The sequence below is a fragment of the Callorhinchus milii genome, unplaced genomic scaffold (assembly GCF_018977255.1).
Source record: "Callorhinchus milii isolate IMCB2004 unplaced genomic scaffold, IMCB_Cmil_1.0 Scaffold26, whole genome shotgun sequence".
NCBI classification, from domain to species: Eukaryota; Metazoa; Chordata; class Chondrichthyes; order Chimaeriformes; family Callorhinchidae; genus Callorhinchus; species Callorhinchus milii.
Genome location: NW_024704767.1, coordinates 4079075 through 4105126, shown reverse-complemented (window position 1 = coordinate 4105126; position 26052 = coordinate 4079075). Strand labels below are relative to the sequence as shown.

Sequence of the window (26052 nt, the reverse complement as noted above, 5' to 3'; positions counted from 1 at the left end):
CTTGGAGTTGAATTGTTTCTTACTCAACGCAATCAGCATTTCATACATTCTGCTACAGATGTGCACGTTATTCAGAATTTATTTTTTGTAGTGCAGTGATTGCCATCACATATTTTATTGATGTCTCCTGTTTGCTTTAGTTATTTTCTCTGGTTCTTTCAGCTCTCCCCTGCATCCCACAGCAGTCATTGTCTAGTCGATGAGGTCGATAGAGAATTCAATGTAAAGTTTCTGCAAATAACTGATAGGAGTTGACTGCGGATGATTTATCACCTGATTTACTGGGTCAAATTCTCCTGGGTGCATAGTGAATTGCACGGGATGAGTGCTTCACATGGGTGGTGCCATTCTCCTGGATTTAAAAAAAAATATGTGATCACTCAATCCACGACCGGTTTTGGGGCCACCGCTGGGCGCAATTGGCTGCCGCATTTCCCCCGCAAAGCACACAGCTAATTCACTGTACGACACGTGTAGGTATATTCCGTGAAGCGCTGTCCGACGCCTCGAAGACGAGATAAGGCGCCACATGCAACACCAGATTACGTCTTGGCGTAGACGCCTGTCACGTCGGGGAGGACGTCCCGCTGGCTGGACCCCGGCCGGTCGGTGGGGGGGGAATTGGGGTGGAATCAGGGAGGGGGGTGGGGGGGGTTTGGGTCGAAGGCGACGGTCGGAGAGGAGAAGTGTCTCGAAGGGGGCGAAGGGATTGTAAGGACATATCAAATGCAAGGATTATTATTATTATTATTGTTGTTGTTGTTGTATTGGTGTGGGAGAGAGGGTGAGTGGGGGGAGGGAGGGGCGAGGGGCGGGGCCAGTGACGCGGTCAGTGAGTGACGCGCGCGGGGATGACAGCCGCGCTCTGACGTCTCGGCGGCTCAGACAAGATGGCGGCGCTGGGCGAGGAGCGACGCTTTGGGCTCAACTGCGGGGCGTCCGCCGCCGGTCACCGGCTCTCCCGGTACCACGTCAAGCTGACGGAGACGGCGCTCAGAGCGCTCGAGGCCTATCAGAAGCTGACGGTAGGGTCGTGCGGCTCCCCGGTCTCTTTATCTCGTCTCTTGTCTTTGAGAGGGAGGGAGCGAGGAGACCCCGCGGGTGGGGGGGAGCGAGGAGACCCCGCGGGTGGGGGGAGGGAGTGAGGAGACCCCGCGGGTGGGGGGGAGGGAGTGAGGAGACCCCGCGGGTGGGGGGAGGGAGTGAGGAGACCCCGCGGGTGGGGGGGAGTGAGGAGACCCCGCGGGTGGGGGGGGGGAAGGAGTGAGGAGACCCCGCGGGTGGGGGGGGGAAGGAGTGAGGAGACCCCGCGGGTGGGGGGGGGGAAGGAGTGAGGAGACCCCGCGGGTGGGGGGGGAAGGAGTGAGGAGACCCCGCGGGTGGGGGGGGAGGGAGTGAGGAGACCCCGCGGGGGGGGGGGGGGGAAGTGAGGAGACCCCGCGGGTGGGAGGTGGGGGGGAGGGAGTGAGGAGACCCCGCGGGGGGTGGGTGGGAGTGAGGCGACCCCGCGGGGGTGGGAGGAGACCCCTCGGGGGGTGGGTGGGAGTGAGGAGACCCCGCGGGTGGGGGGGAGGGAGTGAGGAGATCCCTCGGGTGGGGGAGGGAGTGGGGAGACCCCGCGGGGTGGTGGGGGGTTGGATTGAGGAGACACTCGGTTGCCAGAGCTCGGACTTCGTAACGGAAACTTCGGGAGGTGAGTGAAGGAGGGAGGGAGGGAGGGGGGGGGGGGGGGGTGAGGAAGGGAGGGTGTTACAGAGGGTCCGGGGGCTCTCGCCTCAGCCTTTACCGGTTGTTTTGAATTTTACACCAACTTTCTCTCCCCGCTGGAGCCCGGGCGGGGGGGAGAGGAGTGTGTCCGACATTGTGATCTGTCGGGTCGGTGTCGGCTATGTTTGTTTTTAAACTTACCGCCGTCCCTCTCTAAGTCTGGGCTCCTGCACAGTCCGCGGTCACACCCGTGCGCGCTGTTTCGGTGATGTGGGTTGTTTGCGGTGACTGGAGGGGAGGAGAGGGTTTAAAAGGGGGTTTGTTTACCTGTGCGGAGACTCCCTCCACCGACCCTCGTCACTCACTGGCTTCCACACACCGAAACCCTCGAATGCCCGTTTTTAAAATCGCAGCCTTCCTCCCCTCTCCCTCCCTCCCCTCTCCCTCCCTCCTGGCTGACAGAGGATTGAAGCAGGTCATTTTGTCTGTCCGTTGCGGCTCCGCACACCCAGCGGTTTGCTCGGGGTGGGAGGGAGGAGGGGGGTGGGGGCGTGCGGCCACCGTGCGCGTTGGCACTGTCCAGCGGACTGGGTGGAGGTGCTGAGCGGCAGCGCTGTCCGCACTTTGACCAGGTCCAGCCGCCTTCGGTGGCTCGCAGTCATGAGTTAAAGAAAGGGCTGGTCAGTTCGTTTTGTCAGTCATTTCGCCCCCAAAAATGCCCTCCATCCGCGACCAGGTCCTAATTGGGTAACCTGAGACGATGATGATGATGGTGATGATCATTATTTACTGAGTTGGTTGCTGTGCAAAGCCTCAGCTTCGGCTGCTCTGGGTCTTATTGAGGAGTCAGTTGTGGATGTGAATCAGAAGCTTTTGAAATGCTTCCCCCGATCTGTTGAAGCTTTGAATGTTTATGTCAAGTGTTTCTCTGGAGTTATGCTTTCGAATAGTTGTTATTCTCCTAAAACTGACGGGTAGAAATATTCAAGTTGCATTAAAAAGTTGAGAATCCGCTTCACAATTGAATATTTAATATAATAATCCTTGCATTTGATATAGCGCTTTTCACGTCGGGAGGACGTCCCAAAGCGCTTCACAGAACACACTGTAAAGTGAATTGACTGTAAATTTGTGGGCGAACGCGGCAGCCAATTGCGCACAGCAATGTCCCACAAACAGTCGTAGATTGAAAACGTCCCAAGGCTGGACAGAGTATAGCATTTCAGACCTGAGCTGGGGTAGGGAAGGGCATTAAGCTCCTTGTGTCTGTGTTGACTTTTTAAAAGAGTCCCAGTTACCTGCCTTTCCCCACACCCCTGCTTATTTACTCTTTTTTAGATAGCTCTCAAAAGGGAACTAGATAGATATTATGGATTCTGCCTGAACCATCACTCCTGGTAGGGCTTTTCATATCCTAACAACTCTTTGGGTAGTTTGTCTGCCTAAAAGAGAAAATGACTTTCATAATGTAAAACTTTACTTGCAAGTTTTAAAGAATGCTATTTTGCCTTTAGTGTGTGAAAGAAAATGCATCCCGTAATATAAATCTTTTGAATAAAAAAGACGGATTACAATTCTCAATGACACATTTGTTTTTTAGTTGGAATAATAAATTAAACATTCAGTAATTAAACATTCGTAAAGTTTGTACTCTAAATACTGTACACATAGAGTCCAGGCTAATTTTAAAAACAAACCATTTATTTCTCAAAGCTGTCTCTTCCAAAAGCTTATGAAAGTACAATCGGTTGCTCTAATTTATAATATATGCAAATTTTGTAAGTATATTTTAGGTATATTTTATTTTTATTTAGTAGACAGATACGCATCACATAATGTTAATTATGACATTTTTTTGGCCAATTTGCAAAACTCAGGAATTTTTTTTAATACTTAGCTTATTGCAATTTTGTTTTAGTGTGGTTTTTGCAATTTTTTGTCAACCTAAATTGTGGCCTTCCCAATGTTTGTTGCATCCTTTTCAGGCCATTTGAACTTAGCATGCACTAATCATATTTACATTATTGATTTTCTTGCAAGTAGTCCTCTGGTCTGATGAGAGTTGGTTTCCTCTGTCTACATTGAAAATTTCTTAGGTCTCTTCACTCATCAGGCTGCAAACATAAAGTCCAAGCTAATTTTTTTAAATGATCTTTATTTCAGTATAACAAGAACTAAGAGCATTTTATATTGATTTTTACAGCACACGGATTGTCCAGTATTATTTTCCATGCATTTCACTGCTTAATAATTGCAAAAATTTAGGTCAGGAGACTCATAAGCTTCTATTTCAACATAGATATTGAACATATGTAGGGGTGGGGGACAAGGGAGAGAAATGGAATAATAGTAATGCTTGTCATAAAAATAGAAGTTGCTGGGAACATTCAGCAGGTCAGGTAGCATATATGGAGAAAGGAAAGAGTTAACAGGTCAAGTCGATGGCCTTTTGTCAGAACTCTTCTGACATTTCATTATGTCCCTAAGGTTTCTTGCAAAATCTCTCTCCTCCAGTTTATACTGTTCAAATGAGGATGACCTTTGAAACCTTAGGGACATAATCAGTGAAAAGTATAGTAAAAGTATTTCTTTTTTAAATGTTTCTGAAATGTGTTAGCAGCTAAAGTACAAGGTATTGGTATTTTTAAAACTATTTTGATGAGTCATTTTTATCAAATGCACATGTAATCTATGTGACCAGCTGTTTCCATTTGTTGAAGTAGAGTATGATTCTGAGGATTTGATGGGTTTGGCTTGGTTGTGTTAAGTGCTAAAGTGGGTGTGGACTTGGGTCGTGCAGTTTAAACCCATCTGTGTACATCTTCACCATGATGACACACAATTGGGTGCATTACTGATATACTATTCATTTTTGAAATACACTCCCAAATTCAAAAGTTTGGTATATGCTAAATATTCAAGCCTTTAGTGTTAATGCTTATCGCTTTTGAGAACATTTTCAAAGCCATTCACTTTAACATAAACTAATAATATTAATAATAATAATGCTAAAATTAAAAAAACACCTTATCACATTATACTGTAGTAGTTCATAAAGCTAATGGTGTATAGTGAATATGAAATAATTTGGGGTGAGCTTATACAACTCAACAGTATGATTTCTGTTTTAAGAAAACAACCTTATGGGATACTGGTTTAATATATTTTACGACTAAGCCAAAAGTCCATTGATGATTTGGAGAACGAATACACCAACCGAGGATCCTTTTGAAATGTGCTGTTTTTATACTAACTGCTAAGAACCATCAGTTTTTCCATGGTTTGAAAGCCGTTTTTTCTGAGTGTGCAGTTTAATATCTAAATTAATATTGACACTTATTTCCATGGATACTTTTTCTGTAGAAATGTTCACCTGAAGCAATGCATGTGCAATTATAAATACAGTAAATTGTGATAACTCGACTCTAGATGAACTTTTCACAACCACTTAAGTCACCATGTGGTTAATAACCCGGCCGCATTTACTTATGTATTTATATATATGCCTAACTTGCCACTCTGGATAACTCAAGACTCAACCCTTTTCCCCTGGATGAGTTATCGTGAGTTTATAATATTTCTTGTGCATATAGTTTTTGTGTCCATGCAAATTCGATATTGTTGGACAAGGCATATGTTTCATTATCTAGTTATTTTCTATTACATCACATAATTATTACAAAATTACAAGTTTAATGTATTTAAAAATCAACTAAGAATTTCTTGACACTGGTGTCTAAATCAGTGCTAAAATCTATTTTACAGCATAATTTTTAAATACAAAAACATTATATTGGGTTTGTGCCTATTGGAATTCTGTATAAATATATTTTTTTCATTTCCTAGAATTCTTTACCAAACCAACCTGTCATCTGCTTCCAGGAAGGCCGAGGAGTAAGTAATTAAATCTTTACATTAAATTGCACTCAAGTTTCCGTTAGCTTCACAGTCTATAATAAGAGCAAACAAATAGATAATCAACTTTCTGTTAACTTTTCCTGTGTTCTGATCTGCACAATATTTTTTCAACGTGCATTTCTGGTTACTGTGAAATAAGGCTGCCATCCAGGCCTTAGAGGCAATGCAATGTCTGTCCTACTGGATTTGCTTTTTTATACGCTTACGTTACTGTTTCGTAGCTATGTATTACTCCATATAGCAATGTAGTAATCTGAGATAATATTGAATCCAAAATGTTTCAATAATTAATATTTTGGATGGGAAGAACGCAGAATCGTAAAAAAATACAAGAATATAATACAGTATTGCACACAATATAATGACAGAATGACTCAAAGTGCTTCATCGGATTTACTGTCAAGTGTAGTGACTGTGTAATTTGTAGGTGAACGCAGCAGTCCATTTGTGCACAACTATGCCCTACAAACTGCCATGAATATAGGCAGTGCTGATACAGCAGTTGTTGAGATGGTGACAGCATAAAAATCCTGGACTGTAAAACTATTTTACTTAGTTTAACCCAACTCAGTGCATCCTGAGCACTGCATTGGAGTGTCAGCCTAGACTTTTTTTTATTATTGTACTATAATGTTCTTATTCAAGTAACCACTTGCTTTGGTCTTTGTTCAAGCTCATAATTGCGTCAACTCAGTAACCACAAGTATTATTACAAGTAAGGAGTACCGAGAATTATATAAAGTTTAGTTCTGGTTAATAAAGAATTATTAGAAAAATAAGGGGTTAATAGAACCACAGATTGCTGTTATTTTATAGGAAGTTGGTTTGGAGATATTTTTAGGTTATATTTTAAATCAAGAAGTTGCTGATCACTGAGATGTGCTTCATAATCAAACTTTGGCATAGGGAGAGCAGGGATATTGAGTTGTGATTCATTCAGCCCGAGGCAACTGAGCTCTTGATTCTTCTTGCTATAAGTGCAATCCTTGGCACCTTATTTATTGTTGAACCTGGTATCTTTGTATTTGTCTACTGTAAAAACAACTTGGTGTTAAATGAAAATAAAAAAATCTTTTTTTTGCACTTGTTGAGTTTGGGTTGTTTATACTCAATTTTGATATTCCCAAGTGTTTTCTGACAGGCACAATGCTTTAAAGTGGAACTGGTACCTGAAGAAACTGCCATACAGTGCAAACAGCACTTAGCCTGACAGTTTCTTTTGGAGAACTATTTTCTAAACTAGTTTTGCAATGTAAATATGCTTTTAGAATTCAAGCATTTCCAAAATATGTTGAATTTAGTACTTGTATCTGATGTCTAATCCTTGATTGTTAATATCCTGTTATCTGACAGAAAACTTCAGGGAAGGTTTAAATAGAACGGGCTTAGTATTATACTGTATCCTGGAATTGATAAATATATGGTCATGCAGATTCCAAAGCATTGGTGTAAATATAAATGTGTTAAATTGAGATTCATAACATTCCCTGTTTACTTGGGTAGATATTAAAGGCCAGTATTGGCAAAAACACATTTTGCTGGCCTGTGAGGGTGGCAAGCTTAGACCGGCTTTCCGACCCTTAGCCAGAAACATGTGGCCAGTGAACCTGGAGACTTTCAGGAAGAACCATTTATTGTGCTTTTCTGGGTAATGTTGCCCTTGGAGGCAGTGTGAAAATTCAACTTGGCATCAGTAACATAGTTGCTGGCCCCAGTAAACCTGGGATACTTTGAAAGTGAGCCATCTGCCTTTCTGTGGGATGTAATATGATCAGGCAACGATGAGGCCCGTTTGTTACAAAGAGATTTGACAGATTTAGCGTACGCATGACCAAAATAACCTTTCACTTTTAATCTGCCCGTTCACCGTACAAATTCAGTTAAAGTTTTTAGAAAGAACCTCGAAAATCTCAGAGGTGCTATGGTAACTGTCGTCCAATGATTGGTGAAACATTTACTTTTTGATTAGGGTAATTTAAAACCCTCTTATGATGGAATCCCTTTTGTATGTTTTGTTTAACAGAAGGCCCTTGGGGGTGCTTTCAGCTGCTATTTAAAGGTCTGACTAGGGAATTGTGCTGATAGCAGCAACTAGTCATGCAGAGTCAGCCACCTGGAAGCATGACAATACCTGACATGCTGAAACAAAATAAAATCTGAACCTGTAACAACAAGAATAAGATGCTTCAAGCTTTTTTAAGTTGCTGTTGTACAATAGCTTTCCATTGCAGCTTTTATGACCATTTTAAAAGTGTCAAAGCTGTCCCAAGTTGGAAGATAGCTATACTTCATTTTTTTCAAAAAGTGTACCTTTTTTCTACACTAGGCCATCTGAAAATCCAGATTTCATCTTTAAGTTCTTTTCATAACTCAAACAATATTTAACAATAGGAGGACAATTTGCATTAGTGGATTTATTTTCCTTTTGTAAGTTCATTGCCCGAAAGTAGAAATCAGCCAGTCAGTCTGTTCCCAAAAAACAGAAATACACTGCACATTGCTTGAAAGTCCTTGGGGATAAACACAAAATTGAGTTTATTGGGATTATTTGTGAATATGTGTCTTATCTGCTTTGGATATACATTTTGTGTACAAAAACAACCATAATACAAAAAAATTTACATCTTTCTCTAAAGTAAATGCCCCATTATTATGGCACAGATTTACGAGTTAATACTTCTCGTGCTCTATGAATGATTATGAACATTCTTGGACAAAAGTGCAGTTTATGGACCTCTGATGACCTCTCATGAGTGAAGGCACATAATATACCCACTCCACAGACCATAATAAATCCAAATGGTTTTGAGGCAACAACAAACAAAGTGAGCTGAAAACTAGAGCTATATTTCCAAGTCGGATAAGTTCAGATTATCCCGCAGTCAGGCTGGTGTGATGGTACTGTTTGTAGTCTGGTTACTAAAGCATAAGGACGCCAGCTGCTCACTCACTGGAGGCAGTACATAGGAGAGCAGAGATTCAGTTCAATTAGGAACATAGGAATTGCTTGGCGAAAAAAAACTATTAGATATACTTTAATTGAATTGACTGTATACTTTGTGGGAGGAACGTGACAGACAATTGCGCATAGCAGTGTCCCATAAAGTCGTGGATTGAGTGACCAATTTATTATTGTTAATTTTTTAAAAAGAATTATTACCCCCAGAAAAGCGATCTGCCAATCGACTAACAATCAGGTTCCTACTTACTGCTAGGTAAACGGAGGCGTGCAGAGTAAGGAACTTGGCCAACGTTTCGCTGGGATTCAAACCCAGATCTCTCACTTGCGAGGTGAACACTCTAACCACTGAGCTACAGGATGTAGTGGTTTGAACCCAGCAAATATAATACTGCATTGTGAAGTACTGAAGCAAAATGTTACGTATTTTGTTTATAAAAGTTTATAATGCATTTTCCACTTTTAAAACAGTACATCAAAATTCCTGCTCCTACACCAGACTGTCGCAATGGTGTGCGACGTTTTTCATTTTACTTGTCGACTGACAGCAAAGACCAGCCTCAGGCAAGCTTTGACTGCATCCATCAGTATACTTCTAGGTAAGAAAGTTACAAAATCACCACTCTGCATCTCTCTCTACGTTTAATGCGTCTGTTGTTTCTCTTCTTTCAACCATACTGTGCATGTGTGTGTCTTTGGGTGTGTATGTGTCTTTGTGTGCTTACTTAGATAGGATCTCTCTATCTTGGGTTGCTCAAGTAAAATCCCAAATAGGCTACAAATGCATGCAAAGTATGTGTACATGAACTAAGCATGTTGTTGACCCACGTGACGACTTCCGAGCATCTGAGCTGTGATCAGAGGTCAGGTAGTTGTGACGATATGAATAAGCGGTGTTTGTACTGTGGGTGTGTGGGTGTACATGTTTGCCTGTGAAACGTGATGGTGTCCTATTTCTATTTGGTGATTAAGCATTAAAAACCTTTTTTTTTTGTTGAAGACTATATTGAATAAAATTTACCTTTTTTTAATCAGTTTTGAAAGAACCAACTTGACTGTCTAGGGAGCATTCCAGAAAAAATTACAGTTTGTGCCACTGATGATTCCTACCAAATGACTAGAGAACGAATGTCACAGGTTGAGAAAGAATCTTGGAGTCGGACAACTATAGAAATTAAACCAGGAGCATCACAGCAAGGTATAACTGGTGTTGGCAGTCGGTGCCTCTGTATTGTGTTAATGCTTTCTCCAGGTATGCGGGGAAGCTGTTATTTTTGTAAGTAGGATACAATGTTTATAAATCAAGATTGGCCTATAGCTGCTGGATAGGATGGAATTCCTTCTCTTGCTTTGGAATGATTATTGTTAAAGCTGGACTCGGAAGAGTGTGTGTGTATGCGTGTCTTATGTGGCTGAATAGGCTTATTTTTGGTGGAAGAGAGACCCTGGATGCTTAATTCTTGTTTGACTGTTGGGACAGTTTGTGATGTTTTAATTCACCACAATCAAACATTTCTCCCCCATAATAATAATAATAATAATAATCCTTGCATTTGATATAGCGCTTTTCACGTCGGGAGGACGTCCCAAAGCGCTTCACAGAACACACTGTAAAGTGAATTGACTGTATATTTGTGGGCGAACGCGGCAGCCAATTGCGCACAGCAATGTCCCACAAACAGTCGTAGATTGAAAATGACCAATTTTTTTTATTATTGTTTTTTGGTTTTTTTGGAGGGATTATTATTATCTTGTTGATACTCGTCAACAAGGTGATGTCTCACCACTGTAATCATAGACATAGAATAATACTTAAAAAATTACAGGCCTCATCTCATTTATAACTTGTGTTTTTGTGTGCCATCCAGTGGCCACTTATATAGGGTGCTCACTACGATTTTTGTTTTGTTTTCTAGGCCTTCGCAAACTTGTCCACAGTCGAAAGCAACCCTCCAGCCCAGCCATTGATGGCATTCCATTTAGAAAACATTCCCCTCCTACAAATCTGTGCTTTGGACTGAAGAAAAGCAATGCCAGTCTTGTTGTCCATAAGCCTCTTAGGGATCGTATCATTCACCTTTTAGCTTTAAAGCCATATAAAAAGCCTGAACTAATTCTTTGGCTAGAAAGAGAGAAAAACGATCCAAAAGATAAGGCTGACCTACCATTTGTATTGGACCAGGTAAGGGAAAATTTGAAGAGAAAATCCACTGAAATAATAGTCAATGGAATAGGACTTCCATAGTAAAAGGATATCCCCTGTTTAACCCTGCAAGCCAAAGCCCTAACAGGTAATCTGGGCCTCACTGGACAAACAGCGAGAAGCTTACCAGACAGGGCTTTGAATGACAAACTGTGTGTTTTTAGCTGGTTAAACTCTAGCAGTGCCTCAGCACAAGTGTGGGGATCTTAAAACTTGGCTCTAGCCACCCTGTGCATAATAGTCATTGAAACTAAGAAAGCAGGACGCATCCCTATGGGGGAAGAGTGTGCATTCCATTCCAAATATAGGAATGTAGGTGACATGCATAGGACTCTGTTTGGATACTCTAAAGCAATGGTGATGGGTGTCTGCAGATATCAGATTCCCAGCTGACCCCAAAAAATCACTTTTTTGTTTTGCATTCTTCACATACTGCTGAAGTTGTGTTGGAATGGGATCCAATCCAGGCACAACTCCAGCAGTGTATGAAGGCATCCAATGCCTTTTGTGATATTTTTGGTTATGTTGTACACATCTGTTTCTAAATTGCTTTGATATACAATCGTTGCAACCTGTTCTGATGTCAATTCTGTTAAAATTCTTAGGTCTTGAAATATTAAGTATTTATAATGGGACAATCCTGTTATTAATTATTTAGTGCCAGGTTCTTGCACTAAAATATAGCTAACTACTATGATGTCAGATTGCCACCAATGGCATTTTCTGCATGTGAATGCTATGCTCAAGAAGTGCCAATGAGGTCAATTTGAAGTACCAATAAGGAAGTGACATCAGGGGAAACCTGATGAGCTGGAAGTTGGTAATTATTTTTGTGCTCTGTTTTAAAACTGAGCTTTTAAGACTTTGGATCCAGAAGACCACATTACACTGGAGTTGCAAGATATCTACAGATATAATGTTCATCACTGGAATGATATTCATGTATTGCCCTCAGTAGAACTTCTAGATTGCTTTACAGTTGGTCTTCTTCATATGATCTCTTGAGAATGTTACAGGTGCCCATGTTAGATTGAGCCAAGAGTTCAGTTACAATCTATTTTCAGAAGATAGACTAGTGAAATGCTATTAAGACACCTAGAGAGAAAAAAACTAAACTGCTAATTGGAAGGTCACATAATTAATGAACACAAATTAGTTTCAAAGGGAATATTACCTGGAGGAAGAAACAGCTTGCAACAAGAACACCCAACACTTCAACGCAGTTTTTGTATGTACAGATTTCTGATAAGGCCATCCAAACACAAGAATTCAAGGTGAATATGCCCTTAATTTAAAGGTATGAGAGCAACTGTGGTCGCATTTTATGAAAAACAATTTAGGAATCAGTATGGTGCTAGATTGAGGTCTTCTATAGGAGTGAGCAATGTACTACACAAAGTATGTCCTGGCCAATCCTAAACCATGGGGGTAAAATTTGCAGTATTCCCTTAATTTGACCTTGTAACGATGAGGCACAATATTTTCACCGCTCACTTAAACAATGCAGAAAATAAGTATTGAAATGAAAAAAATACTTATCTGATTCAAAACAATTTCCTGATTCAAAGTTAATTTTCCAAGTTAGCAACTGTTCAGTTTTTGTTCAGGTTATTCTATTCTGAATTTGAAGAATTTTATTTTCTCATTTTAGGTAGCAAAGTTGAACCAAAAGGACAACAGCTATACCATAAAAGATGAACTCTACAAGGAAGTCCAACAAGACTGGATTGGTTATAGTGAAGAAGAAAAACAATTAATAAGACGGCTCCTAATAAGGTAGATCACTTTAGTACATTGTATGTTTTAATTCAAACAAGTGGATATATGCAAGTTAATGTCACTTTGCTTGGGTTGCTGTATAAATTCACACTGGCTTCATAAATTGTGACGAAATCCATTGATAATTTGAATGAAGCTGGCTAGTTGGAAAGTGGGATAAATCCAGAGTAAATTACTGTTATAATTTAGGAGATAATCAAATTGTGATCAAAACTAGATCTGTGGATGAAGTTTTGAAGATTTTCCAAATCTTTACCCTACTTTTTCTTAGTCAATCAAGTGCGTTGTTAAAATACCATGGCTAATTTGAAGTTCAACACAACTACTTACATTTATATAGAGCCCATCATGTAGGATAATATCCTGGAGTACTTCTTTTGGATGATGAGCAAGGGAGATAGAGGGAGAGGGCTGAATGTGACTAAAAGCATGGTCAAAGAGGTAGTTTTTTTTAAGGTGGGATTTAAAGACTGGAGACAAGAAGAAGGGGTAGAGAGAGAGTTCATGGGTTAGGAGTGTAGTAATTGAAGGTTCAGCTATTGCAGAGAAGTACACACAGCCTAAGTTAACTGGGCGGATGGGTGACCTGAGGAGTGGAGTAGGAGAAGATCAGAAAGATGGGGAAGTGCTAGGGAATGAAGAGATTAATAAGTGAGGATCTTGAAGACGATCTGTTAGGAGATGGGGAACTAATAGAACCTGGAGAAAATTGGGATGCTGGACTGTGAAGTTTGTATGTGAGGATGTAGATGGTGGAGTTTGGGATTTGTTAATTATGAGGTTGTTGCATTAATTAAGATCTTGTATAATTGAGGATGGTGTCCTCTTTAATCCATTGTAATTTTAAAAAAATATTGTTCAATCATACTTATACCATTTGGTACTATTTGTGTAATCTTGTACAATTGCCATGCAATCACCAAATGAATCTGCATACTAGCATACACAATGAAAAAGTACAAAACTATACCATACCGATTGTTGAATGAAATTTTTGCTTGAATTTGTTTATAAATATCATGCGTGTTAGTTTCCAGTATCTGGCTTGTTAGTAGGCTATGTATTGCAACAAGGATAATTCTGCCAGCAACCAAGGTTTATAACAGAAATAACAGACTTCCCACAGTGACTTGTTTTTGTTTGAAAATGTCCGAAAAAGTAATATCACTCAGATGTGGCAATCCAGACACAGGATGTCTTTTCATGGCTGCTTGTCTTGGCGGACTGAAACTTGGCTTGCCAGTATGATTTCGGTTGATGGTGGGATATAGTGAACATACAGTACTATTGACTTGCAACTGTGGCTTAGAAAAAGTACATAAAAGCAACACTTGGAATTTCTTAAGTGGTATAGCTAATCTAGGCCTTCACAAATACAGAGGAATGCCCAAAAGAAATAAAGAAAGAAAACTTGTGTTTTTATAGCCATTGTAACATCAATTTCAATGCAATTATTTTAATGTGTAATTACTCTTTTTGTAGGCATTTTGAGAGTTCCACATATGCATGCCACCTACGTGTAGAAATTGTGCCTTGGATGGAAAGTTCACACGAGTACTTTGGGAGTACTGCAGACCTGCCTGGCTCAGGAACTAGACTACCGAGATCACACAGAGCATTAATTTGATTGTCAACTTAGAATAACTGTTGTGCACAACTGAAGTCCTACAAACAGCAATGTAGTGAATGACTAATTTATCTAAAGTTTTGTTGGCCCGGGCACCTGCAGAAACTCCAACTTTCTGACTGAGGCAAGAATGCTACCCATTTAACATGGCTAGTACATAGATTGATGCAAAAGTAGGGAAAGAGGAACTGAAATCACAAGAATGTTGCATTGAAATAAGGCAAACAATGAAAATTACTCCAATATTCTTTTATTATGCATTTTTCTTATCCACTCTCTTCCATTCTTGCAATCTTTTAATAGTTCAGAGCATGCACTTCTGTTGTTATTGTATCTTTTCATTTTCATGTCCTTGTCATTTCACGGAAAAAGTCATTGTGTGCAGAGATTAACAATCCACCATATGTTTTGTTGAATTAGCAATGACTTAGCCTTGAATTTAATGAGGTGCAGCACTTCATAAATTTGAGGCAACATTTACCAAAATCACAAATTCAGTAAGGAACAGTATATCCTGCTGAAATATTAAATTCACAAAATAGATGTGCTGAGTTTTTCCAACTTAATCTAAACTTTCACCTGCCTTAAAGCAGAATTATGGTGGTGGCTCTTGGTGAATGCGAATTTAATAACTTGCAGAAAGTATTGTTTCTTTTGTATTATATAAACTTTGGAGATGGCTCCAAGGTCGCTTGGTTGGCAATGGAATGTGAGAATTGAGTCACTTTCTGTGGCAGTCTCATCTGTTTTTTGAGCAAGATCGATCTGCAGTATTCAAGGGCATTGCAAATAACTAACCAGCCAGTCTAGATGATCAGCAGAACTTTGAGGTGCAGACCAGCCACAAAGAGCAGGGCTTCTTTCCAGTCAGTTCCGGACCTGGCTGGACCTCCTCAAAATTTACCGCTCCACTCTAGCCTCGGCCAAGTCGTCCTTCTACTCCAGGATAATCCTGGAGGCGAAGAACAACCCCAGGCTACTGTTTTCCACCACATCCCGACTCCTCCGTCCCCCCCGCCACCCCGCGCAGGTCATCTCCTCCAACCTTCACTGCGAGGAGATGCTGGATTTCCTTGAATCCAAGATCAAGGGAATCCGCTCCGCGGTCACTTCCCCTCCAACTTCCACCCACCACCCACCCCTTCCCTCCCACACTCCGACTCCTACCCATCCTCCCCTACACACCTTCGTACCCGTTTCCCCACCCTCTGTCACTGAACTCATCCTATCCCTAAAACCAACCACCTGCTCCCTTGACCCCATCCCCACTCCACTCCTTATCTCCCAGCTCCATTTTCTTGCCCCACACATCACTGACATCATAAACCTGTCCCTCTCCTCTGGCTCTGTCCCCATTCCATTAAAAACTGCCATCATCACGCCCACCCTGAAAAAACCCTCCCTTGATGCGTCGCAGCTATCAAGCTACCGGCCCATCTCCAACCTCCCCTTTCTCTCCAAGGTCTTGGAAAGAGTTGTCGCCTCCCAACTGCGCTCTTTCCTCTCCACCCATTCTCTTTTCGAACCCCTTCAGTCAGGTTTCCGTGCTGCTCATAGCACAGAAACTGCCCTGGTCAAGGTCACCAATGATATCCTGACCATCTGTGACCAGGGCTCCCTCTGTCTCCTCGTCCTCCTCGACCTATCGGCAGCATTCGATACGGTCGACCACGCTATCCTACTCCACCGCTTGTCCTCCCACCTCAACCTTCAAGGCACTGTCCTTGAATGGTTTAGCTCTTACCTTTCCCACCGTCTTCACTTCGTCTCAACGAATGGCTTCTCCTCCACCCCCCGTACTGTCTCATGTGGTGTCCCTCAGGGCTCTGTCCTCGGTCCCCTCCTCTTCACCCTCTATATGCTCCCCCTCGGTGACATCATCCGCAAACATGGGGTTAACTTCCACATGTATGCGGATGACACCCAACTCTACCTTTCCTCCTCTACTCTCAACTCCACGACCACCGATGTCCTGACAGCCTGCCTGTCCGACATCGAGTCCTGGACGAGAGACAACTTTCTTCAGCTCAACGTGCGAAAAACCGAGGCCCTCCTGATTGGCTCACGTCAGCGCCTCCGCACCTCAGGCGCTGACACCATCAGCATCCAAGGCTGCACTCTCCACCTCTCAAAGCCAGTCAGGAACCTCGGCGTTTTGTTCGACCCTGAGCTGTCCTTTCTCCCTCACATCCGCACCACAACTGGCACCGCCTTCCATCACCTCCGGAATATCGCCAGACTACGGCACTACCTCACCCCTCACGCTGCTGAAACCCTGGTTCACGCCTTTGTCACCTCAAGGCTGGACTATGGGAACTCTCTCCTCGCCGGCCTTCCCGGCACCTCCCTCCACAAGCTGCAGGTCATTCAGAACTCTGCAGCTCGTGTACTGTCCCGCACCAGGCTTCGGGACCACATCACTCCTACCCTCGCTCGCCTCCACTGGCTCCCCATCCCCCAGAGGATTGATTTCAAGATCCTCATCCTCACCTACAAGGCCATTCACGGCCTTGCTCCCTCCTACCTCTCCAACCTACTATCCCCCTACCTACCTGCCCGTACCCTCCGTTCCTCTGGCTCCGGTCTGCTCCACGTCCCCCGCCCCAACCGCCCTACTATCGGTGGTCGGGCCTTCAGCCTCTCAGCCCCGAGGCTCTGGAACTCCATCCCCCAGTGCCTTCGCCTTGCTTCCTCCCTTTCCTCCTTCAAGGCCGGTCTCAAAACCTTTCTCTTTGACCGTGCCTTCAGCTCCCCTCTCGACTCTCTTCCTCCTCCTCGCTCCCTCCCTTCCCTCCCCTCACCCTGACCATTTCCCCCCTCCTCTCTCCCTCCCTTCCCTCCCCTCACCCTGACCATTTCCCCCCTGCTCGGGTCATGACCCAACTGTGCAGCGCCTTGGGACGTCCTCCTGACGTGAAAGGCGCTCTATAAATGGAATCTTGTTGTTGTTGTTGTTCCTTTTAACACTACAAGCCAAAGCTTTAATGGGTAGGACAGCCCTAGCTGAACAAGGGACGTAAAGCTTACCAGACATTCTGATAATGACAAGTCTTGTGGTTTTAGCTGGTTAAATTCCAGTCGAACCCCAATGCAATGTAGAGTTCCCAAGCTTTGGTTTTCGCCAACCTGCACACACTAATCTTTGGTATGAGGTAAGCAGGATGTTTACTTCCAGTAAGAGAGCATGCTTTGTATTCCAGACATGGAAATTTCCATGTGTAAATGGCATTAAATATGTGGAACTCTGTCTTGTCTGGATACTCTTAAGCATGGCGATGGGTTTCTGCTTGTGTCAGCCGCTCGACTGACCCAAAAAATTACAATCACAATGTTTGTCAAAATAAATCTAAGTCAACAGTCGAAAGTGTTGTTGACAAAATCTTTTGAATAGGCTTATTATCTGTTTTTAAATTTATTTCTGCATACTTATTTTCTCAGTTCTGCCTGTTATATTGTAAGATTCTCGTTTATTTAGGAGCAGAACCAATAGCGATAGTAGAGTTTTGAATCAGACCTTTTGTGGAGAAATGTGTTGTGTAGATAACGGTTTGACCTTGGATAATAACATTTTACTTTCAGTAATCAATCTCTATCTAATTCCTCTGTTTTAGAAAATTGAAGCCATCAAATTCTATTCAGACCAAGAGTTGTCAACTTGGTTCTCTATTCCAGAAATCCTCAGGGGAAGGTTCACCACAATTGAGCCCTCGCAAAGATCCTTTGTTGGTAAAATGGCAATTTTAATTTCCATATGATTACTGTAGTTTCATTAAATAAGCTGCTGGCCACATCTAAAAATTGTCCTTTGGATTTGGAGGGTTCGTTTGGAACTACATATGAGGAGCTTTCAAGAATTCTTCCCCCTGAACATCTAGAACTCCCTCCGTCTCACCTTTTCTCTGTCTGGCTTTGTTCTGCCTTAAAACCTACCTCTTTGAATGTGCCATGGCCACTTCCCCTTTCCCCCAACCTTTCTCATAACCAGCCCCCATCTTTGTAAAGTGCTCAGATGTTGCCCTATATGAAGGGTGCTATATAAAATACAAGCTGTTATTAATACATAAAACTCTTGAGAATTGAGATCTCTGTATGCAAGAGAGCAACAGTATGGAATTAAGGTTTGTTTTAATGTATAAGATGAAATGGGAGTGTTGCAAATGCATGTGTCAACTGGCATTAATGCAGTGTAGGGTATGCAGGGCATTGGAATTGCAAATATTTAAAGTGGAGAGCTTTGGTCAATCAATGTTAATTCCATTTTTCCTTTAACAATTTTTTTTAAATGTTTGTAAAGACTTTTTCAGGCTCCCATTTAATGAAATTAAATGCAAATTTAAATGATAATGACCCCAAAATGGTTTGGTGAAAACATCAGATTGGAAAGAAGTTTCATTGTTGTAAATTGTTACATAATTACTCAGCATTAATCATAAAATATACGTCCCGCTTGTCATTGAGTAGGTTATAGTAAACAGTTACTATTGCTTTTGACTAAAGAAGTCTCATATTTCCAGAAACGGCCGATGGATTCAGAATCTACAGATTTGCACACAAACAAGAAAAGCAAAGTACCGCAGTCAAAAAGTCATCTTCAACCTGTTTTGAACGGACGTCACCCTTATTCAAAGATGTAACGTTAAGCTTTACTGCCACAACGGATTCCAGTGCAACTGTTAAAACGGAGTTCCAAAAACACACCATTTTACCTGAGAATCAAAACGGGTTTAGTGAACGGTACAGAAAGTACAGCTGCTCAACAGAAACTCACGTGAGCAGGAATAAGCACTTCAAAGACAACAGAGATGTTACCAGAGATCCGAGACGTCATGTGCCAGCTGTAAGAACAATCTTTCAAAGCAACTTAAAAAGAACAGATTATTCCTTTTCACCAGAGACGAAATTCTCTAGTCACAGTAAAAAATCCAAAAAACACAAAGAAAAGGAGAGGGAGCATACAAAACCTGAAGGAAAAGTGTGGCTTGAAGAGAGTACGGTATGCAGGGTTGGGAAGGAACATGGAGAGGATATTAAAGGTAAGAGATATCTGTTTTTATAAAGTGTTCTGATTAGATGTTCCTTTTTGAGCTTAGTTTATTGAGTATTAGATCTATCATGACATTCTGGGTTTGAATCCTTTTAACTGAACACAGCCCTTGATCCTTTTGAGGTTAATAACTGCCACCTATTTCAATAGCATCTTCCTGTGAGGAGGGGTAATTAAGCAGGCCTCCTCATAAAATCAAGTAGGGCATTAAGAATTCAACGCATTTTTTTGCAGTTTATTGGATGATTTGGCTTGCCAATGACAATTGGAGCTCCAATACTTTTCCATTAAATGCTCAAACTGTGAGTTCATTTAGATTACACATAGTTTTGAGGTTTAAGAATTAAATTACCTTTAACTAACCCAATAGTCCTGCAGAAAGTACAGAGGTTAATATAGATAATTCACTGTCATCAGTAGCAAATATTTTTATGCTTTCTTGTTCATCCTGCTTCTAATATCTTTCTGTTTCTGCTTATTCGAGTGAGTTAGATTTGTTCTGGGAGCTCATGGATATCTCTGCTTTGCAATAATGAATTTACTCTAGGGTTTTAGAGCCATTTAATCAATTGTGTGGCATTTGGGTGAATTCTGAAACAAGCAGATGTAAAAAGAGGATGAAAGAGAGGAAGAGCCAAAAAAATGGGTCAAGTGAAGAAGAGTTAGGAAAGGGGGGAGAGAGATTGACATTTCATCAGAATAGTAATTCTGCTTTTGTTTGGTTGATGTCAGAGTTCCATGTTTAGTTCTGTATCACTGTTTTTCTTGTAATTTATTATGGGTTAAGGGAAGGAGGAACTTATAAAGTAATCTTAGGAGAGGGAACTTAAGTTTACTTTTAATAAGTCAATTCAGCTCAGTCTCACACCAAATACTCAATATTTGAGAGCATGACCGCTACTCAAATCTGACTTTTGCCTATGAAATATTTGGCTTGGATATTGTCAGCTGGACGTCTGAATGACACCGCCTTTAAGTGTAAATACCCTGGGTCAAATTGCCTTTGAGTGATGCAAAACAAAGCAAAAATTAGCTACAATTAATTATTTCTGCAGGAAATACAATAATTGTAAATGTATGGGTCAGTGCTTATATTTTAATTGATATGAATTTACTTGCCCCAATATTAAATGCAATACAATTGCCTGCTATTTTGATTTAACTGACTCATAATCTGAATCAGAAGTTTTTTTAAAAATAAAAATTTCTACTTTAACATACTTTCACATGCTTTGTTTTAGCTGTAACAATTACAAAATGTGCTGCTTTTTTGAAGAAAATTATAAGTTTTGGTGGCATTTATACTCTTTTATGTGTACTCTTACGTATGTCAATAAAGAGCTTCCTCTTTATATTTCCAGTCGTGTTAGCTGCTTGCTCAAACATTGTATCCCAGCTTTTTGGAAATGTGGCAGGTGTAGTGAGGGCCATTTGCTTTCAGCTGTGTACACAAGGGTCAAGGAATTTTTCCTTTCATTTTGTTGATCATTGACCTCAAAACAGCAATGAAGATCCATTAACCAAAGTAACAGTTTCAGTGTAAGTCGAAAAATCGATCCTAGGCTGTTACTAATACCTGTTACCAGGAAACCTTCATGTTATTATCATTGCTAATTAGTAAGGTCCGTTGACAGTAAATATTTTAGTTAGTAAATAATCTGTACGATCTTTACTTATCTACAGAGCATGAAACCACAAATGCATCTGCCACCGCTACTTCGACAACTGAAATGCCTGACTATTTATTGTGAGTAGCATTGTAATTCAGTAATTAGTTTGCATCAGGAAATTGCTGCATTTAGTGAAGGCAGTATGTTCTTACCTTACATCTGTAGCCTATGCATCTTAATTCAGTAAGATTTATATTAGCTAATTGTCAAACTACAGAATATGAAGTAAAGACACCTGGAAGAACTGATATTGACTTTGTACCAGCCCTCGGTTGCACCTAGAACGTTGATGCTGATTGGATTGTCATAATGTGAATAGGGAAGTGGAAGGGTTTCCTGATGGCAAAAGGATATCAATATCGATTTCCATTTGGGGAAAAGGAGTTTTGATTGCAGGGCACTTAAGGAAACATCCTTACTCTGGATCAGGTGGGCGTCAATTAGAACTAAGGATCGCTCACAGAAAGAATCATTCATAAATTTATCAGCTAGATTATTTATTGTGCTGTCTTGCGTCCATGAAGTAGACATTGAGATTTTTTTGGTGACTTGGATGTCAAAATGTGTGATCTCTTGGACAGCAATGGATTCATGCCCAGTTTGATACTCAGTGCCTATAGTATACGAGCATTAATGGTGCAATTGGAGGTGTAGCAATGTTGCAAACTAAGCTAGGTGGATCAGAGTTCTGCAGACAGCAAGGCATTAAGGTTACTTCTATAATTAGGAAAAGATTTTCTAGGCATAAAGCTGTTGCATGTTCATTGGGTGATTTCAAGGATATTAGCTCTTTTTGAAGGACTATTAGATGAGCAAATTGAAGCTAGTTTTGGTTACAAGCAGTCCCAGCAAAGTTTATGGTTATTCCAGGCGTGCCTGGGAACACACCGAGGCAACGTTCATCCTTGGTGAATCTGACTAGCAATAATAGCCCTTTCTCGTGGCTTGGTAGATTAAGGGACTAACAAAGGAACTCAAAATGAGCAACAGACTAGGAATTACTTTTTTTGGGGGGGAGGTGGTGGATGGGTCAGCTGGATGTCTTGCATATGCTGAATTCCATCGTCAAGTATCCAAACCAGGGCATCACATATATATTCCACCTACATATAGAAATGTCACTATGCCTGGAATGGAATCCTCCATCTCAACCTGGAGGAACATACCCTGCTAACCACATTCCTCCCCTGCAAAGGAGAATAGTGATTGGTTGGTCAAGTTAAGCTGATCTGTGCTGAATAAAGGTGCTTCAAAAGGCTATTCATTATTTCATTATTATTCAGACTCCCAAAAATGACACCTCACATAAAAATTGCTACTTAGGCAAAATAACATTTGCATGTTTGTTGACTGAAGAATGTTAGATTATTCATTATAGGTGTGGTTTGTCATTTAATGCAGTGCAATCAGCACATCCTTGTGGTAAAACTATTAAGACTAACCCTTATCCTGAATTTCATGTGATATTTCTTGTATTGCAGGCACACGATTAGGGATGTACATTTTATGAATTGTCCATTATTTTAACTTTAATATAATTGTTTTTAATCTATCTATTGTCTTAGTCTTTGGACTACACATTCATATTTTATCGACATACCTTTCCAGAAGCTCTGTCAGGCTAACCAACAACATAATTAATTGTTTATAGTGCTTCAAAGAGGGGTGGGTAGGTGTGTGTGTGTGCTCGCGTGCATTATAATCATTGATAATATTATGTAATTTCCAACTTGGAAGAAAACTGTCCAGAACATCTCAGGACCTTTGTTTGGGCTGGATGCAGGCATCCCTCAAAATGGCTCTAACACCTCCCAGAATTTTTTTGTTTAAAATACCATTTATTTTCCTTAACATTAATGATTTATGTCATTGTTTGGTGCGTAATATCAATCCCCATTTCCTTTGCTAAACGAGGATGAGTTCCAATAAAGCTGGGTGTACAGTTGTGGGGCACGAAGGTCTTAATATTGCATTGAGTTCAAACCATTTGGCTTTTTCTCGCTTTTTTTCTCAGAAATGTTTGTGTGGAATTCTATTGCATTTGAAGAAAGAAAAAGACCAACCACACTTATATAGAGCAATTTAACATATTGTAATTGAATAAATGTTTCAATGTAGTTGCTTTCATTCAACAAAAATGGCGGTTGTGTTCTTTTGCATTCTCCATTTTGCTTAAGATTTTTGTCCAAATGTGTCTTATAAATAAATGATGGAAATATATTTTAAGTACATAATGTGATTTTTCAAAGTAATTTCAATTTTATGTTTTCATAGTTAATGTGGTGAGGTTTAAACAAACTGGTTTCCTGTACAATATGCAATCTGATTTACCATTTAAAGTATTACTAAACGGGTTGTGAATTTGTAAAATTGGATATATATTTAAGAATACATTTCTTGGGACAGTTAGTAGTGATTGAACTGTCACTAATCAAGTGTTTATCAGGGAGCCATCATGACATCTTTCAATTGAACTGACCTGAGCTGTTAGCAACAAGGAAAGATAATTGTTGTTTCAATATGGGTTCCTAAATAGCCTTAAAAAAATGGACATGCTGCTTGAATACTGAAGCATTTTAGGTGAGAATTCTGGCTAAAGATCCCTAAAATTGCTGCCACCTCCTGGCATACATTTTAATTCAATATAATTCAAATTTGTTACCTAACCCTGCTTGTAAATTAATAGTATACAATTGTAAACTATTTACACAGTTGGCATTTCAGATGCATTGTTGAGAAACTTTTTTTTGTAAGCTCCTCTAATTGTTTTCCTTTTTGAATAAACATCTTTGTCGTAAGGTTCAGTTCTCTCATCCCGACGATTACAGGTTTAAGTCTTACTGTTCCATTACTCTGAAATTAGGTAGCACAGTTTTTTCTCATGTTTTTGGCTTTAATATTGGATGATCTGGCAATAACATGATCTACAGTCTTGGAAAGAAAGGCCAGGAAATGTGCTTGCTCTGTTACAGACAAACATCTTATTAATACACCAGAATAGGATTCATGAGAATTGGTGGGAAAGCTATAGCCAGACCAAAATTTGATTATTAGCTAGCAAATAATTGTGAGTGCTCACATGGGTAGCTAGGGCTGCATTTTTAAAATGAAAATCTGTACAACCAATAGGTTGACCTTTTCTCCTGCTTTCAGCCTCCCCCCCTCCCCTCTGATTTTCTTCAGTTGAGAATATTCTTCAATTCTATTTGGTGTAATAATTGATAGGTTTCATACTAAAGTTCGCTTTTTCGCATTATGTAGAAGGCTGCATGGTTTGAAGGCTTTGCTGTAATAGTAAAATTATTTTTGCAGAAAGTACACTACCATTAAATCTTTAGAACGGTGTCGAAGCTATCGGAATGATTTCAATGCAGAATATGATGAATACAGGGACCTTCACGCAAGAATTGGAGGTATAACAGAACAATTTGTACAACTTGGATCAAAAATCAAAACACTTAGCCCAGGAACAAAGGCATACAAGGTAAGAGATGGATTGCAGGTTATTTAATCGACGGAGGCTCACACGTTCAAACTTTGATTTGCAGATTTTGTTGTTGATTGCTTGGTAAAATTGTTATTTGTGGAAAATATATGTTGTTAGCGTAAAAATTGGGGTCTATCCAGGACTGACCCCAATAGCCATGAAGTCGGGTTTCAAAACTTAGGATACAGTATATTTTAAATGAGTTTGGTTTTAAGAGCGAGTTGCCATCATTTTGTTCATGGCATTGTTTTTCAGAGGGTGGAGGACCAAATATTTCAGGAATATAAGAAGTTAAAAAAGGTACACCACTTTATTTATTCGGGGGAAATGTAGTGAAGCAAAGTAATAGCTAACGGTTTTGTTTGATGACATTCTTTAAAAACGTAACTATTTAAATGAATATCAAGGATTTGATATGGTTGTTTAATATACATGTTTGGTTATTATTGTCTAAACTATACATTTTAGAACGACTGATTTTAATGACCTTTCACTTCATTATCCTGCATTGGTATTTTAAATTTTACGTTTCTTTTCTTCCACAATCCAGCAAGTGAATTTTCAACTACAAATAAATGACAATTATATTGACTATATTTATTCAGATTAGAGATTAAATTAGTTTTGGGATTTATTTGTTGAAATAAAATAGCATCGTTTCCTTTTCAGACTTATCCTACTTATCGAGAAGAAAAGGTTCGATGCGAGCATCTGCATCGGAAGTTGGCTCACATTAAACAGTTGATATTGAAGTATGATCGGAACAACATGCCATGATGGGATACACCATCAAGCGCATCTGTTTGTGTGAAGACTGATTTTTAGAAGAACCATTTTTACCTTTTTTTAAAAAGAAAGATTGCTCACTGCAGTTTGAAGAAGTTTGAAGAGAAACACAATAACTTTGTCAATGAAGGACTGAGCATATCAGCAATGTTAACAAGTTTGCATACCAGCAATTTCTCCAATCTGAACTGAGCCACACAGAAAGCTGTTTATACATTAATACAGTACAATGTATATATTGCATCATAAAACAAGAAGAAAATAGTACTGTTGTATAATATTAGAAAATAAATGTTTTTCATCCAAGATGCCTTAATATGAATTTTAAACCGTCTGCCATGCATCTCCAAGGGGCCAACCTTTATATGCAGTAGGATTTTCTATTAATGCTCGCATCCCATATATTAAAAAATCAGGTTTAGGCAATATAATGCTGACATTTAATCAAACTGCCCACATTTCATCAGCAATATTGCCTTAAGGTGCTTTTCCGTCCCTTAATGAAACTGACTATGAGTTGCGTGTGTGTAGTGTATGTGTTTTCTCTAGTGACCTTTCTGTTTTTCCCTCTTTGTGATTTTTAAACCAGCCTGAAGAATTCAATGATGCATCACTGAATTCCAGTGGGTATAACATAGTATCAACTCAGTGACCAACTTCAAAACAAATACTGTACATTTATGCAAGTTAACTTAAAAAAAAATCCTCCACAAATTACCAAATGTGCAAACAATGTTCACACTTTTGCATTGGAAGTGATTTCTTCCTTGCCCTCAAAGCTCTAATTTTCACCATCTTGAGCAAGAAATTTATTGTATTTGAATCAAAATTTAAATAATTTTAGAAGCATTGACTCTTGAAAGAAGATTTTA

The 26052-nt window shown here is 40.3% G+C and overlaps 1 protein-coding gene across 1 annotated transcript; it reads left to right on the top strand.

Moving 5' to 3' along the window:
• The first annotated feature begins 890 nt into the window (after positions 1-890).
• Positions 891-26052, top strand: LOC103187401 (RNA polymerase II elongation factor ELL). The gene is made up of 14 exons (XM_042344026.1): positions 891-1025; positions 5554-5601; positions 9056-9183; positions 9446-9452; positions 9629-9782; positions 10501-10766; positions 12439-12563; positions 14049-14181; positions 17805-17919; positions 18708-19226; positions 20921-20984; positions 24220-24391; positions 24650-24694; positions 25064-26052. The coding sequence occupies exons 1-14, from the start codon at positions 891-893 to the stop codon at positions 25169-25171; spliced, it is 2019 nt and encodes a 672-aa protein (XP_042199960.1). The 3' UTR covers positions 25172-26052.

Coding starts and splice junctions, on each gene's coding strand:
- LOC103187401 (XM_042344026.1), top strand. CDS start 891: ATGGCGGCGCTGGGCGAGGAGCGACGCTTTGGGCTCAACTGCGGGGCG. Junction 9,783..10,500: donor ACCAGGAGCATCACAGCAAG/GTATAACTGGTG, acceptor TTTGTTTTCTAG/GCCTTCGCAAACTTGTCCAC. Junction 19,227..20,920: donor ACATGGAGAGGATATTAAAG/GTAAGAGATATC, acceptor ACTTATCTACAG/AGCATGAAACCACAAATGCA.